Genomic DNA, 22466 nt, shown 5'->3' on the forward strand with positions numbered 1-22466 from the left:
TGCTCCTTTCCAGTCCAGAATTCCAGCTGCCGACATTCCCCCTCTTCATGTAAACTTTATAAAATAAGAGAGAATAGACATAAGTATTGTGATATAATGTGTAATAACAACCCATAATGCAATAAATATCAATATAAAAGCATGATGCAAAATGGACGTATCACCACCTATGCCGCGCGGCCTTTGTCCGGCGACGCCACTGGCGGCGGCGAGGGGGGAGGAGGGCTAAGAAGCGGCGGCGCTAGGGTTGGCTCCCTGAGTCACCCGTGGGAGCGACTCGGGAGTGGTCGGTCCCTCCACGATCGGATATTAGATTATCGGAAATGTTAACGCCCACACGTGTGGGCATTAACCATCTCGACCACACGCATCCATCACCGTCCAGTACTATATGCACGAATCTTGGCACAATCTGGCCGATTCTCTGTACCACGTAGGACAAGGCGCGTGTGTGGTGTGTGACATAGTTCGCCCGCATGTTGGTTCCCCCCTCCCCCCCCCCCCCCCGCGGTCAGCGGTTGCCACTCGGGGGCATGCGGTGGAACTGCTATGCGCCCGCACGCCACGCGCCGACCATGGTTGACGTCAAACACGTTGCGCACTTCGCCTGCCTCCCCCTCACGGTTCCATTTACTCATCCCCACAGTTACTCACATAACCCACTTCGCATTTCAGACGATTGGAGGAGAAGACGAGGGGAGAAGGCGATGGCGGAGGCGGAAGAGTCGACGGCGTTCGCGGCCGTCAGTGGTGCTCGCTGGACCGGAGCAGCTTCGCCGGAGCGCCTACAGATTGAAGGTAATGCTCGCTCCCACTCTCACAATCACTGCCTGCATTTTTCTCCCCTTCCCTCCGTGTTCGATGCTTCGCTCGAGATTCGTAGAGATTCAGGCGATTTGGCGATGCGCCGGCGTTCCCGCTGGCGGCGGAGTCCTGTGCTTGCTGTTTTCGGTGGCACTGGGCAGTTTCGTCGCCGCCGTGGTGGCAGTCTCACCGGTGTGGTTCTGCCTGTCCGGAGACACACACTGGTTGTGCCTTGGGATTGGGCCGTTGTTTTCCGATCTGATAGTTGCGCATTGCTTCGAATTGGTATTTGCGATCAGTTCGGGGAGAATTTTGGGGATGAATTTCAAGTCATTATAGTTGCCATTGAACCCTAGATCTAGTTAGTTGTTTTTCAAACTGCAGTATGAAGGCAAACATGGTGGTTTGAGTAACTATCATGACTATATGGCAACTAATTTCCTGAATGACTGTGATAGTTGCCACAAACATGCTTTTCCATGCGGTAACTAATTTCTTGAATGACTGTGATAGTTGCCACAAACATGCTTTTCCATGTGGCAACTAATTTCCTGAATGACTGTGATAGTTGCCACAAACATGCTTTCCATGTGGCAACTAATTTTTGCTGAATGATTGTAATAGTTGCCACACTGTAGGAATGGTAAGGTGTAGTAAATCGGTAGTCACTGCAGTTTCAGCAACCAATTGCACTGGATGGCAACTAATCTGCACATCAACTGTGTCTGTTGCCACTTGGATAGTATATTCTTGTGGCAAATAGACTGTGAACACACTGTGGCTATTGCCATGTTGTAGACAGGATAATGTGGCAAATTGGCTGCATAACATGGCAACTAATTTGCACATCAATTGTGTCAGATGCCATATATATGCTTTCCATGTGGCAAGTATTTGTCTGAACACAGCATGTCTGTTGCCATGTTACAGTCAGTATAATGTGGCAAATTCATTGTACGGCAGACGCAATTTTTGTGTTTTGCCATGATGACTTGTGATATATGAACACACTGTGGCAATTTCAGGTTGTTCATTAGATGTTTTTCATCGCTTTTTTGAATTCTGTGTTGCATTTTAACATGGCAATCTCAACCTAGCACATTTTTGCCATTGAACACATGGCAAGTCATTGTTGTATGAGGACAGGGTGTGAGCTGCCACATCTTAGGTTTGTGCAGTGGAGGATTTTGTGACTTTTCTTTCGTACTATCTTGTGCTAACATGGCAACTTCAACATTTTGTTTTTAAGTGCATTTACGATCTGTACATTTTTTTTCAAATGTAACCAGTGTGCTTAATTGCCACATTTATGTTTTCGACAATCATAGGGGGGGTGCGTGTTCATGTGATATTTTGCATTCACTAGTTGACATTTTCACTCGAGCCCATGCGGCAAGGACATTCTGTTAGGTGGCAACTGCTTACTTCCTGCATTTTCATTTCCACCGTGACAATTTGGTCTGTTCTTACCTCAGCAGAATGGCTCGTGGTGATCATCAAAACGATGATGATGATTTCATGGATCCACCACAGCAGAATCGGGCAATTGGACGGAGAAAAGAGGGCGACGAGGTAACTGTCCACACACCCTCTTCCTCCTGCATATGTTATTGGTTGCCACCTCGAGCTTTGCAGTCGTCTGTCATGAACTAAAATTTCATGACAGTGAAAACATGGCAACAACTGATCATTTGTCTGTTTTTTGCAGAAGAAGAAACGTACTCGCAATAGGGCCTCCCAAGAACGACTGACTTCATTGACTGACAGATTTACCGATGATCATAAGGGAGCTACTGGTGAGATGGGTATGCAGGCTCTGATGAATGTCCGGTGCACGAATCTAGTCAACCCTGTATGCGACTGGCTTGGTGAGATTTACAACCCTGCCTCCAGGGAATTTGTGATTCCGGGACGTGGAAGACTGCCGTTGAACGAGGAATCCGTGTTCTGCACTTTGGGTGTGCCCCGTGGACAAATCAAAGTCCCGTATGAGGTCAATAACAAGATCGAGGAAGCGTTGTTCCCCCGTTTGTTTCCTGGGTTGGAATCCATGCCGAACACGTCTGTACTGGCAGATTCGCTGCAGGCCATGACAACCCATGACGAGGTTTTTAAGATGAAACTACTCATGTACCTCATCTCAGCTATTTTCGCGCCGACCACTTCTCTTCGCCCAAGCAACAAATGCTTCCCCATCCTCGTGAATGATCTATCGTTACTACATTATTTTCCTTCAATTTTTTTGCTCCGATGTCATGTGCAAGCTAGTCACTGCCAGTGTTTTTTGATGTTTTTTCCATTTGATTTCTGATGCGGCAACTCGTTGTCCTGAAAATTGTGCGGTGCAGGCGAAACTAAAAGATGTGAAGAACATGAATTGGTGTAAGTTCATTGTCGACTTCCTGCATGATGCATTCTCAAGCAAGATGTACCAGAAGGGTTGTCGACTACATTTAATGGTATTTTTTTACCATTCCTTTCTGTGAACACTCTTTTTAACACCTTTTATTCATGCATGGCAACCTGATCATAACAAGATGGCAACTGCCATAATGACAATATGGCAACTGCCATCATGACAATATGGCAACTGCCATCATTCTATGATGGCAACTGCCATCATGACAATATGGCAACTGCCATCACACTATGATGGCAACTAGCACATACAGATGGCAACTTCTTCTTTTTCTCTTTTCATGCACTTTAACTTGATGATCGTAGGAACATATATTATCCTGTTTTTCGCAAAATACCATGACTGCAACTGATATTTCTTTCTTTTTAAAATTGGTGTACATCAGCTCATGTACGTCGACTGTCTTGATCTGTCCACCATGGATTTCACTGGGACAGGAGGCCCGCCGCCTACGCACAAGTTTGTTGTTTCTGCGTGAACTATCAATGCTATCAAGGCTGTGCTTGCTGCAGACAGGGTAACTGATACCAAATATGGAAAACTGCAGGTTAGTTCTGGTTTCTTTCTCTACACGGCATTCTTACAAATTTTTGCGGCATAACATATCGTCATGTGGCAACCGTCTGTGATTAACAAGAGATGACTACCTTTGTTAGCCATGGCTGTCTGCGTATGGTATCCATGTCTCACTCCACATGGCAACTCTGTCATTTGTGCTGAAACTTATATTCACGTCTTATTTTTTGTTGTATTTGCAACACATGAACTGCTAGTCAGTGTTCATCATTCTCTCTCTTACATCCTAGCTTTTTTGGTTTTTTCCAGCTGATGGCCAAGCATGCTATAGACTACAGCGTGTTTGGAGGGCCTCAAAACTTTGGAAAGTGGATGGACGTGCACTCAGCTCCGTCTTTCCCTATTGAGGTAATCAAAGATATATATCTATGGTTGCCTTGGATTATTTTTGATGTCATGCAAGTGATTGTAATATGGTTGGTTATTGCTGCTTCTTGTTTCGTGCACAGGCGAGGGCACCTATTGAGCATCTAATTGGGAAGTTTGCATCCGGAATGACCGGCTTGCTCGGGAAGTTGGTTGAGGGGTGGACGTCCCTTAATGGCTCCGACAGCGACGCGGTTGCGAGGCAGTTCACTACATTTGTCCCAGAATGGACACATCGGCCAACTGGTTGCCGTGGCCGGTATGACTAAAACAGTTCCCAAGAACTTGCTGACACACAAGATGAACTAGATGGAGACGCTGGTCTCAGCAAGGATGACGACGATGACATGGAGAACGTGCAACAGGACACTGATGATGTTGAACATGTTGAAGTTCGTGTAGGTGGTAAGAAGGGCAAGGATGCACCAGATGTCCCCCCACCGGAGAAAGTCAAAGAACATACGGCTGCGAGAGGCGAGGGGGGTGTTGCCATCAAAGAGAGGGAGGGCTCCAGAGGATGTTGGGCAGGGTTCTCCTGGCAAGAGGTCTAGGACCGATCCCGTAGCTGCTAGGAGGAGGTTTGACTTTAATTTTAGTTTTTTGTTTTGTCTATATTTCTGGAACAAACTGATCCCTTTTTGCATTTGTTTTTGCTAAGTACGGCAACGAGTTTGCTGTCTGACAATTGCCACCTTTTTTCCTCCATCTTATACGTGCAGTGAGGCGACAGCTGGTGGACGAGCAGTTATGAAGAAACAGGCACCAACGCCAACCCGTGTTTCTGCTCGGTTGAACAAAGGTGCCCCCATTGCTGGTGACACCCCTTCCACCAGGTCATCTCCTCGTACGATGACGTCCAACACTGGGGATCCTGTCGTGTTGCCAGACCTAAGAAAGCCAGTCAAGAAGTAGGTTTTCCATGTGCTTTCATTGACATAGTGCTATATTTTTGATTTTTCAATGCATCCGTTCAGCTTGCCACATGGGCTTCTGTCATCGTCCCCACATCGCAACTGCTGTTTTTAAATGATTTCCTTCCTTTTTAACTGCATGGCAACTCCTGCTTGTTTTTTACATGGCAACTGCTATCTAGGCCAATGGCAACTCTTATTGTACCTACATGGCAACTGCCATCTTTCCATTGGCTTGTGTGCTCATCCCATACCTAGTTTTAAAATTGCATTCCTGGCAGATCAGACATTTTTATCATTCTTCAAGTTGGCTAGCATGGCAACTCTTGCTGGATTTGCATGGCAACTGCTAACTATGCCACATGGCAACTCATATTCCCCTTACATGGCAACTACCAGCTTTTCCACCTATTTTTCATTTTTTTAGATTTATACCATGGCAAATATTTTTTGTTCATTTTTAATACCTTTTCATGTGCTTTCTTTTTTGCAGGGTGAAGAAGACTACTACACACGGGGCCAAGCATATCATTAGGGACCCACTCGAACGCCTTCATTCAAAGTTGTCAACAGGGGGCAACTCAGATGTTCATGAGGCGCCAATCGACAAATCTGTTGCTGCACCGTCAACTGTTCCCACTAACTCTGACACAAGTGGCCGACCATCTCCGCCGATTGCAGATGTGCAGGTTAGAACAACAGGCATCCGTACATCGAGGAGTGACGAGTCGGTATCTGCCAGGACAGCTGAAATATTGCCAACTCTTCTGGCAATGAAGGATGTTGCTGTGAGTCATGCCACCCCATCAGCAAGCGTTGAAGTGGACGCTCCCGAGACCAACCTAAGCAAGGAAGATTCCCGCTCATCTGACACTGATTCCAAGCGCGTGCGTGGTGGCACTCCTGTGTCCACGACAGAAGTGGCTGAGGCGGCAGTTCATAATGATATGCCATCTACAGGTGAGAGTCTTGGCACAACAGCTCCAACTCCTGTCGGTGCAGATACTGCTAAGGCGACTGTTTCGCGTGCTGGTCTTCCACCAAGGCGTCGTAGCCCCCGCAAGCAATCAACAGACATACCCAACGCACCAGCTGTAGCTAGGAGCAGCAGAGATGAGTCTGGTTATATTCCTGCGTCCACACTGTTCCCGCCACCTGCCAAAAGCAATGTGATGGAGAAACCGGAAGACCGGAGCACAACTGATGCAGGTGTCAAGCCGGGCATGAGTGACGCAGGTGAACGTCCGGAGCAGACTACACCTTTACCCGCAGTGGAAATCCCCAGCTTAAATCTGCGCACTTCCAGGCTCCTAGTCAATGTTGGTGTCCCCTACAGCCCAAACAAGAAGATTGTCAAGGAAGTTGCGGATGATACCGCTGACAACACGCCCCGCCCTACAAATAAGCCCGATCATTCTGTAGTGGCCGATTCAGATATGTTTGTTGATCTTTCACCCTTGGATTCTGCCCCGCAAGTTGTTTGCGGTCCGGCCAGTAGGCATGAGAGGCACCCAATGGCCTTCACCCCACCGAGCTTCAGCCTTAGCATCAGTCAAGATCAACCAGTGGTGCTAGATCCTATGCCAGTTGCCTTTGCTTTCCCGGGAGGCATGCCTGCAATGATGGCGCAGCCAATGGTCGAGGGTAGGAAGGTTGTCAAGTTCGCAGAGCCGATCGTCCAAGGTACATTTCTTATGTGCTTATCATTTTCTTGTATACATCTGTGTAGTCTGACTTTTGTCCCAAGCATTTTTTTGGCGTTCTCACTTGTGATGGCAACTGTTATGTGATGACATGGCAACTGGATTTGCTGCACCATGTCACCTACATTTTTTTGTTGCCATGCTGCATTTTACATTCGGCAATCACATGGCAACTGAAGTTGATTCAACATGGCAACTGTAGTTGTTGTCACAAGGCAACTACAGTGCAATACACATGGCAACTGGATTTGCTGCACCATGTCACCTGTATTTTTGTTTCCATGCTGCATTTTCCATTCGGCGAGCACATGGCAACTGGAGTTGACACAACATGGCAACTATAGTTGCTGTCACATGGCAACTACAGTGCACTACACATGGCAACTCCCTACTTTTTGTACCTACATTTCACATCATGCACCCTATCTTTTCACATTCCATTTGTTTTGTTTTTCCAGGTATCCTAACCCACTTTTTTGATCCTTGCAGGCACCCTTGAGGATATTTCACCGTCACTTGATGAAGCTTACCGCAGGTTCGAGGAGGCAGCATTGCAGAGGAGGTCCTCACGAGGTCAGGGGCAATCAAGTTCCAATGTGCTTGCAGATACGGTATCTGAGGATACCATTAGGAGTACCACCCCTGGTTCTGTGAGGCAACAGAGGGTAGTTCACCCACCTCCCGCGGAAGACTACGAGCCCAAAGTCAGGGCCACAAAGGAACAGACCCAGCTGTATGATATTGTCAAGCGATTTAGAAATGCGAGGGCCAACAGCAAGCACATGAAGGAGCTGAAAACGTAATGACCACATTTTGCTTTGCTCTTTCTACCATTCATATTTTTTTCTACTTTCTATATATGATCCGCTTACGTTTTAGTTCTTCCTTTTTACTTAGTAGACATGATTCTTTCATGTTATATCATTTTCATACAGCTCATGTTTGGACAGAACCAAGGTCATTCAATGCGAAGCGACGTACATCGACCTGGATGATCTTACCGAGTCCGTGAGGCCAAACGGTAAAATGTCGACGAATGTAGTTGCATGCGGGATTGACTACATCAACAAGCATATGGATATGTCTCCCGACAAAACAATCATGCATTACAGTGTGACCTGCAAAATATGGGATGGTGACTTCCACCACAAAATCCTGAGGAAGAATTTTGCTCAACACGGTCAATTCAAGCTCACACTGAAGAAATATGTGAGTACTCCTTCCCTGTTTGCACTTTTTTCACATGGTATGGTTTTTTGCCATTATCTGCACTCTGTTTATGTGGCAGATGTTTCATGCGGCATCAGCTGCCGTGCAAACTGACTTTTTGATTTTTGCATCCCGTGCAAACTATGTGCCAACTTCAAAGTAAAATACAAGGCAAATTTTGTTCATACATGGACGGCAACTTTCTTTCAACTACCCACTATAACTAAACATTCTACATGATTCTACTTTTTTTTGTCCCTCTGTTGTTCTTCATGTGAACTCTGCTTCTCATTTCCTTCACTTTTACATGCAGGTCCTGTTCCCCATGTTCCAGGAGCTTGCACCACACAACCCACACGACAAGTGTGGTCACCACTACGCGATCTGTCTTGACCTGAAGAACCAACACTTTGAGGTGTTTGATTCAATGCGTTCGGTAGCCGATGCAGACCTTACTTCGCATGCTGAATTCTTCATCAACAACGTCAAAGAGACATGGAACCGTCACTATGAAAACTCAAAGGTCCAGATCAGACATTTCCTGATTGAGTACGTGGCGACTATGAATCAAGGGAACACGTAATTTCCTACCCCCCCCCTTCATGTGCCATTTACATCAATCCCACCCCTCTTTGTTGTTACATATGAATTGAAGTTTATCATTGCTATGTCTGTCCTTTTTGTGAGTTCACCTAACTCTTTTTCTTGTGCAGGACGGACTGTGGCTTTTACACGTTGGAATACCTTACAAAGTGGGAAGGCAGACTTGTTCTCGCTGTCACAGCTGCAACGGTCGTTGAGCTCCAGAAATTTTACACATGGAACTGGTTGACGAATGAAGATTTCAACAAGCGGCCCGGAGCACGCGAGTTCGTGGAGGAAGCTGTCAAGAAAGTCATCAAGAAGTACAAGTGATCACGTGGCGTTACACACCGGACGCATACCTTACATTCTGTTGCCGAGGAATGTAAGGTACTACCTTTTGTTCTTCTCAAAAACTATGTCCGTGTGCTATGCTATGACTGCAACCCCGAGTAGCCTAGTACACAATGGTGGTTCGTGAGTGACATTTGAATATTTTCTGTAATATTTTGTGTGGACGTGAACCTATTTCAGGCGTGATAGTAGATATGTTTTATGTTTATCATTATTATTGTGGTTTCATCGTTTGCACCACCAGGTTGCTGCTTCGAATGCGTGCGCTATGTTCTAAAACATGGCAACTATAGTTCATCAGACATGGTTATTAAAAGTCATCGTCGTTTTTCATTTGGCTGTTTTGCTTCTTCTTTTTCATTGCTAACTGCACCGGCTACCATGGTAGTTTTGATCATGTAGCCGTAACCTTTTCTGTGGTTGATGCACGTTACGCTTTTTCAACTTTGTTTCCCATAGATTGCACACAACACAGCATGTGTGACTAAAGTGTGTCGAATTATCATGAAAATATACACGATGTAGAGTCATTACAAATAACATGGCATTTTTCAGTACAGCTAACAAGGCAGATTCAGTACAAAGAACACGGCAGATTCAGCATAAACAAGATGGCAGATCCAGTATACTTGACATGGCGGATTGAGTATAATTAACATGGCAGACCCAGTATATTTACCATGATAGACTCAATATAAAATATCATGGCATATTTAGTACAAAATAGCATGGCAGATTAAACACATATAACATGGCAGATCAAGTACACCCAACATGGCAACTGCAGTTACCCATTCAATGCATTTTCCTGCAACTTCTGATGCCCCTCAAGAGTCAGTCTCCCGTTTCTAGAAAAAATTCACAACATCTAGGTTACAAAACAAAATGTCCCCAAGGACCATGTCACAGTGCCCCAATTTTGCTTACGGATTGCCCGTCCCTTTCTTCGTTTTCTTGTGTTTTGCTTGAATCTCCAATCCCGATTTGTACCTTATCTCTTTTGGACGCCCCTTTGTGATGGAACGGGGTGGGTTCCTGACCTGGGTTTGTGTGCTTGCTGTTCCAGATCCTATCTCTGAGTTTTCAGATGATGGCCTCGTGGACGAAGGCACACTTGATGTGCGAGGGAACCTGTGTAAGGCTTCCTCAGCTTTCCTCTTCTTGATCTCAGCAAGCTCTCTTTTCAGGGCCTTCCTGTGTTTTTCTGCGACTCTCGCTGTCTCATCACTCTTGCACACTTCATCAATTAGCTCAGCATAGTTCTTTGTCAGCACAACGTGCCTCATGGCTTCCATGGTTGACTCAGGTCTCTCGTCATGCACAGCCAGAACTGCGTTTGTTGTCTGCGGCGCCAACGCGTCATCAGCGTCTCAAGTCCATCGCCGCCTTATGAAATGGCGGGGCATCCGTGTCACAGCGTTCATGTCCATTACTTTTAGTATGTGACAGCACACAATGTTGTCCCGTTCAAACTTGCAGCATTGGCAGTAGTATTCGCCTTGGCCGATCGAGGCTTTCACGAAGTAGTTCCTTCCTTTGTCCGGGTCTTCAGGTTCTGAATCTGACATGCCCAAAATAGAACACACCTTAAACGTATGTTCGTCCACCTGGAAAGCCGTGAACATGCTGGCACGCTTTATTTCTTCCTAGAATCTGCAAATTTTGTGTGTTTTCTGTTAAACTATCGTGCGCTCTTTTTTTGTAGCACCTTATGTTGTCATGGAAATAGAAATACATTTTGTTTGAACATGGAAAATATAGTACATTGAACATGGCAAATATAGTACCTTGAACATGGCAAATATAGTACATAAGACATGGCAACTATAGTACATTAGACATGGCAACTGTAGTACATTAGACATGGCAACTGTAGTACATTAGACATGGCAACTGCAGTACATTAAACATGGCAACTGCATAACATTTGAACTGGCCATCGTCATTTCCACACCAACATTCCTAATGTAAGCACATTGCATAAAACATGGCAACTGCATTTTATTAAACATGGCAACTACAATTGAGTAAACATGGCAATTGCATTTCAGCAAATATGGCAGTTGCATTTTAGTAAACATGGCAATTGCATTTCAGTAGATATGGCAACAACATAACATTTTTTAATTGACATTGGCATTTGCATACCAACATGCCCAATGGAAGTACAGTGCATTAAACATGGCAACTGCATTTCATTGAACATGGAAACTGCATCCGGGTAAGCATGGCAAACAGAATTTCCATTGAACATGGCAACTGCAGGTGAGTAAGCATGGCAAACAGTATTTCATTAAACATGGCAACCACATATCATGGCAACTGCATTGCATTCTATATGGCACCTACTACCTTCGTGCTTTGCGCAAATAAGACTGTAACGCAAATGACTTACTTGTTAAAGATTTTGTTGGTGTATATCTTGCTCATTTGCCTCTCTATCGGTAAATACGTTAGTAAATTTTGGCTGCTTTAGCACGGTGTTCGCTTCTTGCTGTAGCTCAGATCCCATATTTTTTGTTGCAAAGCTGTGTACTGCTTGGCAAACTGTAGCAATGAGTTGCCAGGGCTCATGTACCGCTTCAAAATAGCATTGAACCCCTCGCTGCGCTGCGTAGTCTGCAGAAACGGGAAGAAGCACTGCATGAAGTAGGCCGACAACCAGTACATTCGCTTCTCCCACAGGCTAGCAAGAGTCTCGTTGTCTGGGACTTGATATGTTTCAATCATGGCCATCCAGCTCCTTTCAAACTCCTTCACCATCAAACTGTGGTCCACGCACAGCTCGAATGCCTTGTGCAGCTCTGGACGGTCAGCAAAGAACGGTCCTAGCGTCTCCTCAGCCTTCTTTATAATGTGCCACCTGCAGTGCCTGTGCACTGCCAATGGAAAGACCTCCTCTATGCCTGCACGCATGCTAAAATCCTGGTCTGTTATTATGTTCATCGGAGCAAGTCCATCCATGCACTCCAAGAAGGTCTTGAACAGCCAAACTACCCATTCGTGTCTTCGTTCCGAACGAGCCCGCATCCGAACTGCAACGACTAATTGTGGTTATTTATTCCTATGAATGGAGTGCATGGCATCTTGTACATATTAGTGAGATACATCGCGTCGAATGAAATGCAATCTCGGAAATGTTTGTAGGCTCTCCTTGCAGCACCATCCACCCAATACATGTCCTGACACGGTCCTCATCGTCCAACCTTATCCTGTAGAAGAAATCTGGATCTTCCTTCGCTTTCTCATCGAAGTAGGCCATTGTGGCCTCTATGTCAGACAACTTGCTCTCTCTACGGTACTTTGCCTTTAGGTTTGTGACGTCAGCTGGTATGTAGGGCATGCTACTCAGAGTCCCTTTTTGCTGTGGATGAGTGATAGTATCTGGACCATTCTTGATGGACCGACGTTACAATCATGTAGCAGCTTTATGAATTTCTTCTCGAGGGGGGTGAATCCTCTGTGGGCGGTCAGAAATTTTACCAGGTCGAACTTCTTTATGAGTTTGTGGTTGTGCTCGTCAAAATATTCAGTGAACACCCACTGTGCTCCATCTACGTTTAGCTTACACCGGACAGGGCATTCGGTCTTGAGAATGATACCTCTCTTTCATTCCGGAACGACAGACGCAACACCTTTCCCCTTCTTGTTCCTTCGTGCCTTGTGGCACCTCATCTCACCTCTGCTGTACTCATTAGTTTTCTTAATTTTTCTATGGTATTCGGTGTTGACCGCAAACCCATGGAACTTTGCATATGTCTGGTAGAATTCCTTTGCTTCTGCGAACGATTCAAATCTCTGCCCAACGTACAGTGGCTGAGGTACCATGATCTCCGATTGCCCACCATCTTCATCCCCTTGTGCTTCATCATCAGTTTCATCATTCACTTCAGTATCGGCGGCAGTTTCATCTACTTGAGTGTTGCCAGTGCTTGTGTTCAAAGGGGTGCCTGTCGGCATTGCTGGAATGATTGCCATTTCTGACTCTGACTCAGCATTGTTTGCGGCATGATTGTTGGCTGGCTGGTGGAACGCGTCTTCCCTGCGCTTAGAGCTTCCCGCAGTAGATGTCCCCGCGCCGCTGTTCAGTGTAGTTGTAGGCCCTGTAATAGAAAAAACAGGTACGAGCATAAGATTTTGCTTGAATAACATGTTTATTGTAACAGATCACATCAACTTCAAGTGATTTGGCATGCCATCATTCAAACAGCAAGCCGTGAGTCTGCGTGTGGACATGCATGGCAACTGTAGTTGTCCAGTCATGGCAGCTACAGTCCAACAAACATGGCAACTATTGTTTGCCAATGCACGACAACCATCTCCTTTTTAGTATGAAAACTTGGATTCTATATGCATGGCAGCTGCAGTCCTGCATACATGGCAAATACTGCTACCAATACATGGCAACCAGTGTGTTCTAGCATCAAAACTTTGCATTCTAGGCTTGAGCTCACTAGGCAAATGCGATCAACCATTAGTGTTGCACACATGCTTCTAGCAGTTGGCAAATTTCCGAAGACAATATACGACTCATTGCACACAACCATTTGTTAGCGTTTTATGCTTGATTTTGTCCACCATCACTGATACAAATCTTCTTTTTCGTCACGTGCTATTTGCCACAAAAACAAATGTAGTGCTCTTTTGTGGTTCAATTTTTTCCTTACCTTGTTGTGCTGCATGTGCCCATCTTGTGTGGTCTGTCACACCAAATTGACGTGCTTTATCTGCAATCTATGAAGCTTGCCACGAGACGTTTGCCGCGGTACCACCATCGTAATAACCTGTAAGCATCGTAGTAGTTGGTCAATACATGGCAACTGCAGTTTGTGCTGGCATGGCAACTGCAGTTGTCCTGGCATGGCAACTGCAGTTGTTCCTCCATGGCAACTACAGTTGTCCAGGGAGGGCAACAACAGTTGTCCAGGGATGACAACTGCAGTTATTAATTCATGGCAATTGCAGTTGTCCAGTCATGGCAACTACAGTTGTCAACTATGCTCCTTCTGCTAATTCACTGTCTGTAACTTCACTTTTTATGGACTCATCTGTGTATGACGTCGATGGCAGGTACATGGGTGCTGCCTGCTGCCACGTGCTGCATGAAGGCTCTGCGTTTCCCCCCGACATAACTCGTGAGTCTTTTGCCAACCTTTGCAAGTTTATTTTTCATTCCAGACTGGTATGTGTTCTTTTTCGTATGCGTTACCTTGACTAGCCATATTAGCTAGTTGAAGTTGGCTCCCGTACATTTGTCAGTGTTAGCGCCCTGTGACTGAACTTGCCACGGAGCCCCCTTGAGTGTGTTTTGGTCATAAGAACCTGCAAAAAAAAATGACAGTGTAGGACATGAGTAGAATGTCATCTTCATCATCGCGAACATGGCAAATGTTCTTTTCTTTTGTTATCACGCATCATACCAATGCCTGCATACTGTTCTAGTAGTGGCAGCAACGGCCCTGCAGAAATGAGTTGACTGTACTCTGATGCATCCCAAGGGGGCGTTTCTGGTCTTTGAGAACCCCAAGTATCAGCGCCATCTTCGTGATTCATTCTTTTCCGCGTCTCGTTTCTGCCAATATGCTCTCAATCACTGCATGAACAAGAACGCATCAACAATCCACAAAAAATGTATCCTTGTGCTGCTTGCATGTAAAAGTTAACACGTCAGTGTTATCATATTTTCATGCGTAGGCAACCAGCATATCATGGCTAGTAGGACATGCACATCCACTATCTTTTCTAAAATCTGGGTGCTAGCTATCCGTTTGATTCGATGGCATCAGCCTCTACAATAGGATGGCAAGCAATAAGTTGACATGGTGGCAGTTGACGACAATGATAGGTGGCAACTGACGTTAGACACTAGTGGCAATTAATTTTCACACCCCCCATTATTCCAAATTTCTCAATTTTCTCTCCCTTTTTATGGATTCCTACACATCCATTCATTTACCAACTACGTGCATCAATCTACTGAGAACTTGTGGTTATCTCTAGCGTAGTACATGGCAGAGTTAGTGTATTCTGCTTGGCAACTGTGAAGACACACAACCTATGTAGTGTTTTACCCCTGTAGGATGGATCTAGTTGCCAACTTCGTCGGTAATTTTGCAATTTTCTGCCCAGAAGAAGGATGAGAAGCAGTAGGGAGATCGGGAGATTCACCTGCTTTTAGCTGGTCGTCTTTGGAGGGCGTTGTTGGAGTGGGGGTGGGGGTGGAGAGGGGTGGGGTGGGGGAGATAAGGGGTGTGGTTTGCGGTGGGAAGGCCCTACGGATCTGCTCTGGTTGCCATGGCAACCAAAGAAGGCCGGCGATGGAGGTAGGGGTTCGGGAGGTGGGAGAAGATGGCGACAGTCGGGATTGGGGATCGATCAGAGGCTGGGACGGCTGGGTCGTGCGGGCTGCTGGGTCCTCTGGCCCGGATGTGCGGGCGGGGTTGCCACACACCGGACGTGCGGGCCGCGCCTTTTGCGAGCCCGGATATGGTCGTGCGGGCTGGTTAGGCGTGTGGCACAACTATCCGATATACCACACGTGTGGCAGTTATCGGGACCCTAGATTATAGGATATTATTTGCATACTAGTTATGTGATTAGTGCTATATTTAATATGGTATTAATTCAGCGCTAAATATGTTGAGAGCTCGTCATTGGAACAATCTAGGTTATTGGATCGACCTAGTTTCATGGACGAGATTAATAGAATCTACGTATTATTTTAGGTTTTTTATATTGGCATATAGATATAGATGCATAAGAGATTGCTTGGTAAATAAGCAATGTTGTTTCTTTGGGCTGGCAAAGATCAAATCCCATAGCTAGAGGTTAAAAACTATTCAACGCAGCAGGCTACGTACGCGACCTAGCCGGCCGCCACCGCCCAAAAAGCTAGGGTTCTCCGCCTCCCGCCGGCGCCGGCGCCGATCCGTCCCGTCTCCGATGGCCTTAGGGCCATGGAGGCGGAGTGGATCTCAGCCCTTGCCGGTGGGAGGGCTCCGTTTTTAGATATTTTTTCGAGCTTTGTTAGGGTTTGTATCCTGCTCAGAAAGACGAGACGACGGCGGCTCCCTGAAGATGGAATAAAGGTCTCGCTGCCTAGCTCCCGTTCCGGTGATGCGTCGAGTATCATCGGTGGGCGTGTGGAGGTGTGTCTCCGGCGGATCTGTCTTTGATGGATTTGCTCGGATCTGTTCGTCGTTTGTTTTCGTTCATGTGTCTTCAGGTTGGTTCCTTCTGATTTACACTCTTCATCCACGGCGGTTGCTGTTCTGGTGCGTTGGTTCTATGGCGCCTTAGCACGACGACTTCCCAACTGTCTACTACAATAAGGTTTGCCCGGCTCCGGCGAGGGAGGGGCGATGACAACGGCGCGCCTTCGGCTCGCTTCAGTGTTTGTAGTCGTCGCTAGGTGGTCTATGGATCTGCATGTAATCTTTATTATTTCTAGTGTTCGTTGTACTACCTTGATTGAAGATGAATAGATTGAAAGTTTTTTTGAAAAAAAAAATCCCATAGCTAGATGTGATGCGTGCTTTCTTTGGCGTGAGGCATGGCCTTGGAATTTATTCCCTTGATTGACCACGATCACCGCACGCAATCATTGAGGAATATCGTGGGTGCGGTTAATAAACCATGTACTAGTAGTACAGGAAGAAACACCCCTCCCTCAACGCCCGCCGACGCACAGGTTCAGCGCATGGTTGGGTCGGCAGCATCCATCCGCCTCAGCCGTAGACGGTTCGTGTGCAAAGTACAGCACCAGCACAGCAACACCCAGGTCCAGCCAACGACGCCCACCGTGCCGCGTGGTCCGTCCGGCCAGCATCTCACGGGAATCCCGTCCCTTGGCCGCGCGGCACCACCCCCACGCGCATTCTGCCTCGTCAGTCGCCGGCCGGCCACGCACGGGGTCCGCATGCAGCAGCGCTACGGCCGGTACGTGCTCACTTTTGCTTCCGGGGGGCGGACGCAACTACAACCAGACGCCGAGACGAGAAAGGCGACGTGCGTACGCCGTGTGGTACGTGCCCCCGCGTCCCTGTCGCGTCCGTCCGTCCCACTCCCAGCGCAGCGCGTCCGCCCCACGCCAACCCCGCCCGCGGGGGAACACGATGCGCGGCGACGGCGCGTGGCGTGAAGCCTTTTTTCACTCCGCGGGGACTGGTCGCTGGCAGAGGGGTCCGCGCACGGTCGGCCCCGCGTGGCGGTGACCCGAGCGGAGGCTCCGCGCGGTCGCCCACGGGACGGGACGCGTTCCCGTCACGAATCGCGAATCAAGTCCGTGCGGGACGACGGTCCGGAGAGATCGGTTCGCTCGCCGCCGGGCCCGCCTAGAGATCGGTTCCCCGATCCGAGGGATAATTGACGCGATTTGCATTGCTGTTGGATTAATTGGTTTTTAATCACCGGTAGACCGCGTCCAGGCGGCGTGAAATGCCACCGGCGCAGGACGTCGGCCGTGTATGGCCGGGATTATCTGTGAGCCGCATTTTTCTTGCGCACATGTGGCTTGCACTTACGCTACCGTGTAAAAAACAATGAGACCAACCCAAAAACTAACCCTCGTTGGCATCTTTTTATAAAAAAAACTTTGCAAGCACCGCGCGTCCAAGCAGGGACTCAAACTCAGGTGGACTGGCAGCAACCTCAGCTGCCCGGCCAATGGGTCGTCAAGGGCTAACCCTAACGTGTAGGAAGGCAGCGTGGTGTGAGAAATTATGTGAGCTATTTGTCTCAATGGCTTAGGAAGGGTGGCGCGTCTTAGTCATGCCCGTGTCGTGAAGATTTGGAATGAGAGGAAGCTAGGGTCTTCAGAACGAAAATGTATGTGGTTCTCGGGCATTGTTTGTTTGTTGGTGTTTTGAGTTAATTACACCGGCATTGCTTTTATAATATAAAGGCGGGGGAAACCTTTTTTCGTCGAGTTCATTACACTAGCTCTAGTCAATATTTGTATTAAGATGTATTTTTACTTAACATATCTTCTATTGCAAAAACAAAACAAAATGTCACTTAAATGTTAGCAATCTTGCGTGCAAATCAAAATGGATTGAAAAAGGCACCATGTTTTTGCTCTCCATGGTCTACCTTGTACTATAATAGTAAAATTATAAAAATCCATTGGTTTTTGTGGCTGAATAGCTAGTTGGTGACTTGTATGCTTAGTGCACATGACGATGTGTCTCATGAAAGCCGATACGTGTGTTTGAAGGTGAGGCCGCGTCCTCGTCGACAACGAGACTCCCATGGTGACCCGCCAATTGAATACTTTGTGACAATGATCTTCAATAGACATTACATGACCGCATGCATGTGTTGGTGGTTTGGGTGATGGTGATGGTGCTCTGTGTGTGTGCGCGCGCACACACACGTTTAATCAACTTTGTTTTATGAAAAATGTTATAAATTTAAAAATCTTAGTTAAGTTTTATAAGATGTCTAGCAAGTATGAGTGTTTCCTTAACCAACTAGAATATTGTCATGTTGTAGCGGTTTGTGTTCCCTTAAATTATACTCCCTCCGTCCGGAAATACTTGTCACCAAAATGAATAAAGGGGATGTATCTAGACATATTTTAGTTATAGATACATCCTTTTTTATCCATTTTAATGACAAGTATTTTTGGACGGAGTACTAGTACATATAAGATGTTACTCCCCTCTTTCACTATTTATAAGTTGTTCTAACTTTTTTCCGATTCAGACGCATATAGACGCATTTCGGTGTGCTTATTCACTCATTTTAGTCCATATGTAATACTACCTCCGTAAACTAATATAAGAGCGTTTAGAATATTAAAGTAGTAATCTAAACACTCTTATATTAGTTTACAGAGGGAGTACATATTAAAATATTCAAAATATCTTATATTTATGATGAAGTGAGTATCTTTTTTGTTTGAAACTGTCAACAAAGAAAAGCTCCACTCATGAATGTATTATTTTTGGTTTTATGAAGTACCTTCTCTATCTTAAAATAAGTGACTCAATTTATATTAACTTTAGTACAAAGTTAATACAAAGTTGAGTCACTTGTTTTGGAACGGGGGAAGTAGAAGATGTTAATGTTTAACTTGCTTCTTTTGGTTGCTAAGGCACAATAAGTCATTGACGATGTCAGTGCCTGCTGCCTAGCCACGAGCCTTCGAAGTTGTCGAGATCTTTACTAGTAGAAACTAAGAAAAGACAATATTTAATATTCATATGGACTCAATTTCTTACCTAGAGTAATAAAAATTACTCTCTCCATCCAAAATAGAGTGTGCTTGGATCCAAGGGACTATTTTTAGTCTGACTAAAAATAGTCTTTTTTAGAGGCTAAAGTTTCAAGCACCCCTGACTAAAGAGAGGCTAGGACTAGTCTTGAGGCTAAAATTTTTTAGTCATAGGAAACCTACTAAAATATGTATTAGCCCTCTCTCTCATCATTTAATGCCTCTTCTTTAACACATGTGAGTTCTGGATTGGAGGGTTTGGAGAATAATAAATGCTCAAGAACTTGATTTTAGTCTTTTTAGTATTTGGATCCAAGTATGGGTGAGGCTAGCAAGTTTTAGTCCCATTATTTTTAGTCATGAGACTAAAACGTATCCAAGCACCCTCATACTTGCCATGGTTTAGGAGTAATAAAGAGATCACAATACTAACAAGTGAAAGAATTTTTATATGTGAAATGAGATTGAATTTTGGAAAGTGCACCGTTGCTTGATTAATGGGGTATTGGATTTAGTACTGTACCAAATTGATTTTGGAGTATTAAAAGCAAGCAATAACGCTCTGTGGCCCGTTTTAGAACAACCAGGTGTTTTCCTCGTGCTACATTTCCGACCTTCGACACACAAACACCGACAGAGTGGCTGCCACAAAGTAACCAACCCGAATAATAATCAGCCAACTGACGGTGGAGAAGGGCAGGCATTGCGGCCAAAAGAGGCGAGAGGAGAGGAGAGGAGAGGTAAAGGGGGGCAAGAAACCCAGAGGCGTCCTCCTCCGCCCGTCTATAAATTCCCCGTCTTTATATAGGAGGCATCCAACCCAAAGAGGAGGAAGAACACCAAGGACTCACTACCAGCGCCTCTCCGCGATCCAAATCCTCCCGGGAAAGTTCTTGGTTGATCTCTTCCTCCTCGACCGCCTCCCAGGGTATGCCCCTTCTCCCTGATTCTTGGTTCATCTCTATGTTCTGTTGTTGATCTGCAGTTAGTTCTGTATTAGGATCCCCTTCTATGGAAAGGATCCGTATGATTATGGATTCATCTTGACTTGCGATCCTGTTAGTCTTCCGTGGTTATTTCTTAGGTCGTTTATAGGGTCGTGCCGTGTAGGTATTCTTGGATCTCGTTCTCTTTCGACCCGTATTGATATGGTCGTGTGTTCTTATATATACAATCGGGTATAGATTTTGATATCTACGGTGCTTTTTTTGAAGAAGATTAGGGATTCCAATCCTGATGCTATTTTTCTGTACAAACATGGTATGATTAGCTTCATACGTGTATTTTCATTTCGAAGAAAAGTAACTTTTTGAGTGAAGGGGATAAATTTGTCAGGACAACAAAAGCATGTTAAGACTAGCACTGTACTTGCTTGTACATATTAAGATATGCTAGTTGTGATCTTGAAGTTGAAAGAAAACATTCTTTAGGAAAAACTCCACTCCGGACTACCTAAGAAAAATTGAAGAAAACAACGATCATAAAGGATGATAAAAATCACATGTATAAACAAACTGTAAAGAATGGTAGAAGACATCAAAGCTCGCCACACGAATCGTGCAGGTTGCTCCACTAGTTTTGTGAAATGGTTCTTCCATAATCATTTAGGTCCAATTAGAACAGTGATGATTGCTTGTGGTGTAAGTGTGTTGTCATCAGTTTGGCTTTGACTGTTGTTCCTTGGTTTTGGTATAGAAATATCTCACTGATTTGTGGATTTTATCTTTCTTTAATTTAGCTGTATGAAATAAGCACCGCTGATGCAAATTATTTAGTCAGTGGTCAAAGCCATGGCCGGCTTGGTTGTACAAATGAGAAATTACGAAGCTGTCATTCACCTCTCTAGACTGCATGCCCTAATGATTCATTTTCTTACTGTGCACAGTTCTTGGTGTAGCTTTTGCCACTCTCACCAGGAGATTTCATGTCTGATCTTGACGTTCAGATCCCAACTGCCTTTGGTATGCCTGTGGTTTTCCATCCAAATTATCATTGAAATTGCTTGCACTGTTTGGAATGTCTTGCTTAATTGTTTTGCTGCTACATACAGACCCCTTTGCCGAGGCGAATGCTGGGGACGCTGGTGCAGCTGCCGGATCAAAAGACTACGTTCATGTACGCATCCAGCAGCGTAATGGTCGCAAGAGCCTGACCACTGTCCAGGGTCTGAAGAAGGAGTTCAGCTACAGCAAGATCCTCAAAGACCTCAAGAAAGAGTTTTGCTGCAATGGTACAGTTGTCCAGGACACAGAACTTGGACAGGTGTGTTGAAACGACAAGCAAACTCGTTATCCCTTGTCCCATTTGTTTCGCAATTTTCTCATGCAAGCTAGTTGTCTTGATCATTGCTGCTCTTTTCCACTCCAGGTCATTCAACTCCAGGGTGATCAGAGGAAGAACGTCTCAAACTTCCTTGTCCAGGTAAACATCTTTCTCTTCATCTTATGCTCGGTACGGTTGCAGTTCACAAACATGGATCAAGATGTCTAATATGATATGTGTCGACGCAGGCCGGCATTGTGAAGAAGGAACACATCAAGATTCATGGTTTCTGAGCAACTGCCAGCTCCATATCAGAGTCTACATGCAAAGCAGCTATATATTGGTGGTGCGGTATATTTAGTTGTGTGCTAGCGCTAGCAGGCGTCACCAGCTTGCGCGCTCCGAGTATACAGAAAATCTAGCATAGCCCACCTCTCTGCGTGTATGCTTGTTACCGTTGTGTTGAAACTTTGTAAGGAGCACCATCGTTAGATGGCTTGTTACCCTCTCCCATCAAGGTTGAATAATAATATATGCTTTCTGAAGCGTGGTATCCTTCGTATCATCCATTTTGGTTTGACATTCGCCATCCCAGCCGGTGTCGATACATCTAGTCTTGAACTGTATCTGCACCTGCTTGATGACTGAATTATGCTGCCTGCTTGACATGCACCATATTCTGGGCCCGGTTGCACTTGGCTCTTCTGGGTCTACTGAATACTCACTGTAGCCTCATTCATGGCAATTTACGACCGCAGCTGAAACCAGTGCCTGGTGCTGCTGCTACTCCAAGCTGCGAATGGCTTGGATCTCATTACTGTTTGAGGGTACAGTTTAGCTTTATTCTGCACACTGTGCAGCTCTCTAAAAACAGGGAAACGCTTCAAGGGCTCATTCGGTTTGGAGGAAATCAAAACGTAGGAATTAGGAGTAGTATAGGAATATAATAGGATGGCACTTGCCATCCTAAGGAATTGACTTGTCTCGTTCCTACGCGTAAAATGAGCTTTGAGTGAATGTGTAGTTTCCTCCAAAAACACGGGAAATGAGTAGTATTCCTACGA

At 45.7% G+C, this 22466-nt stretch overlaps 2 protein-coding genes and 1 pseudogene across 2 annotated transcripts; 2 read left to right on the top strand and 1 right to left on the bottom strand.

Annotated features, from left to right (window-relative positions):
• The first annotated feature begins 707 nt into the window (after positions 1 to 707).
• Positions 708 to 8903, top strand: LOC147984590 (uncharacterized). Its single transcript, XM_087541170.1, has 15 exons — positions 708 to 798; positions 1443 to 1447; positions 1666 to 1733; positions 2283 to 2376; positions 2513 to 3004; positions 3153 to 3263; positions 3720 to 3770; positions 4049 to 4147; positions 4249 to 4424; positions 4885 to 5073; positions 5570 to 6759; positions 7269 to 7578; positions 7715 to 7988; positions 8302 to 8567; positions 8702 to 8903. Exons 1-15 carry the CDS (start codon positions 708 to 710, stop codon positions 8901 to 8903), a joined length of 3618 nt encoding a protein of 1205 aa, XP_087397296.1.
• Positions 8904 to 11396: 2493 nt separating this feature from the next.
• Positions 11397 to 12507, bottom strand: LOC147984591 (protein FAR1-RELATED SEQUENCE 5-like; annotated as a pseudogene).
• Positions 12508 to 19796: 7289 nt separating this feature from the next.
• Positions 19797 to 21947, top strand: LOC125536810 (protein translation factor SUI1 homolog). The gene is made up of 5 exons (XM_048700079.1): positions 19797 to 20068; positions 21026 to 21101; positions 21191 to 21402; positions 21508 to 21561; positions 21651 to 21947. The coding sequence occupies exons 2-5, from the start codon at positions 21065 to 21067 to the stop codon at positions 21693 to 21695; spliced, it is 348 nt and encodes a 115-aa protein (XP_048556036.1). The 5' UTR covers positions 19797 to 20068; positions 21026 to 21064; the 3' UTR covers positions 21696 to 21947.
• Positions 21948 to 22466: the final 519 nt, after the last annotated feature.

Source organism: Triticum urartu, chromosome 2A (assembly GCF_056163025.1).
Source record: "Triticum urartu cultivar PI428250 chromosome 2A, HENAU_Tu73, whole genome shotgun sequence".
NCBI classification, from domain to species: Eukaryota; Viridiplantae; Streptophyta; class Magnoliopsida; order Poales; family Poaceae; genus Triticum; species Triticum urartu.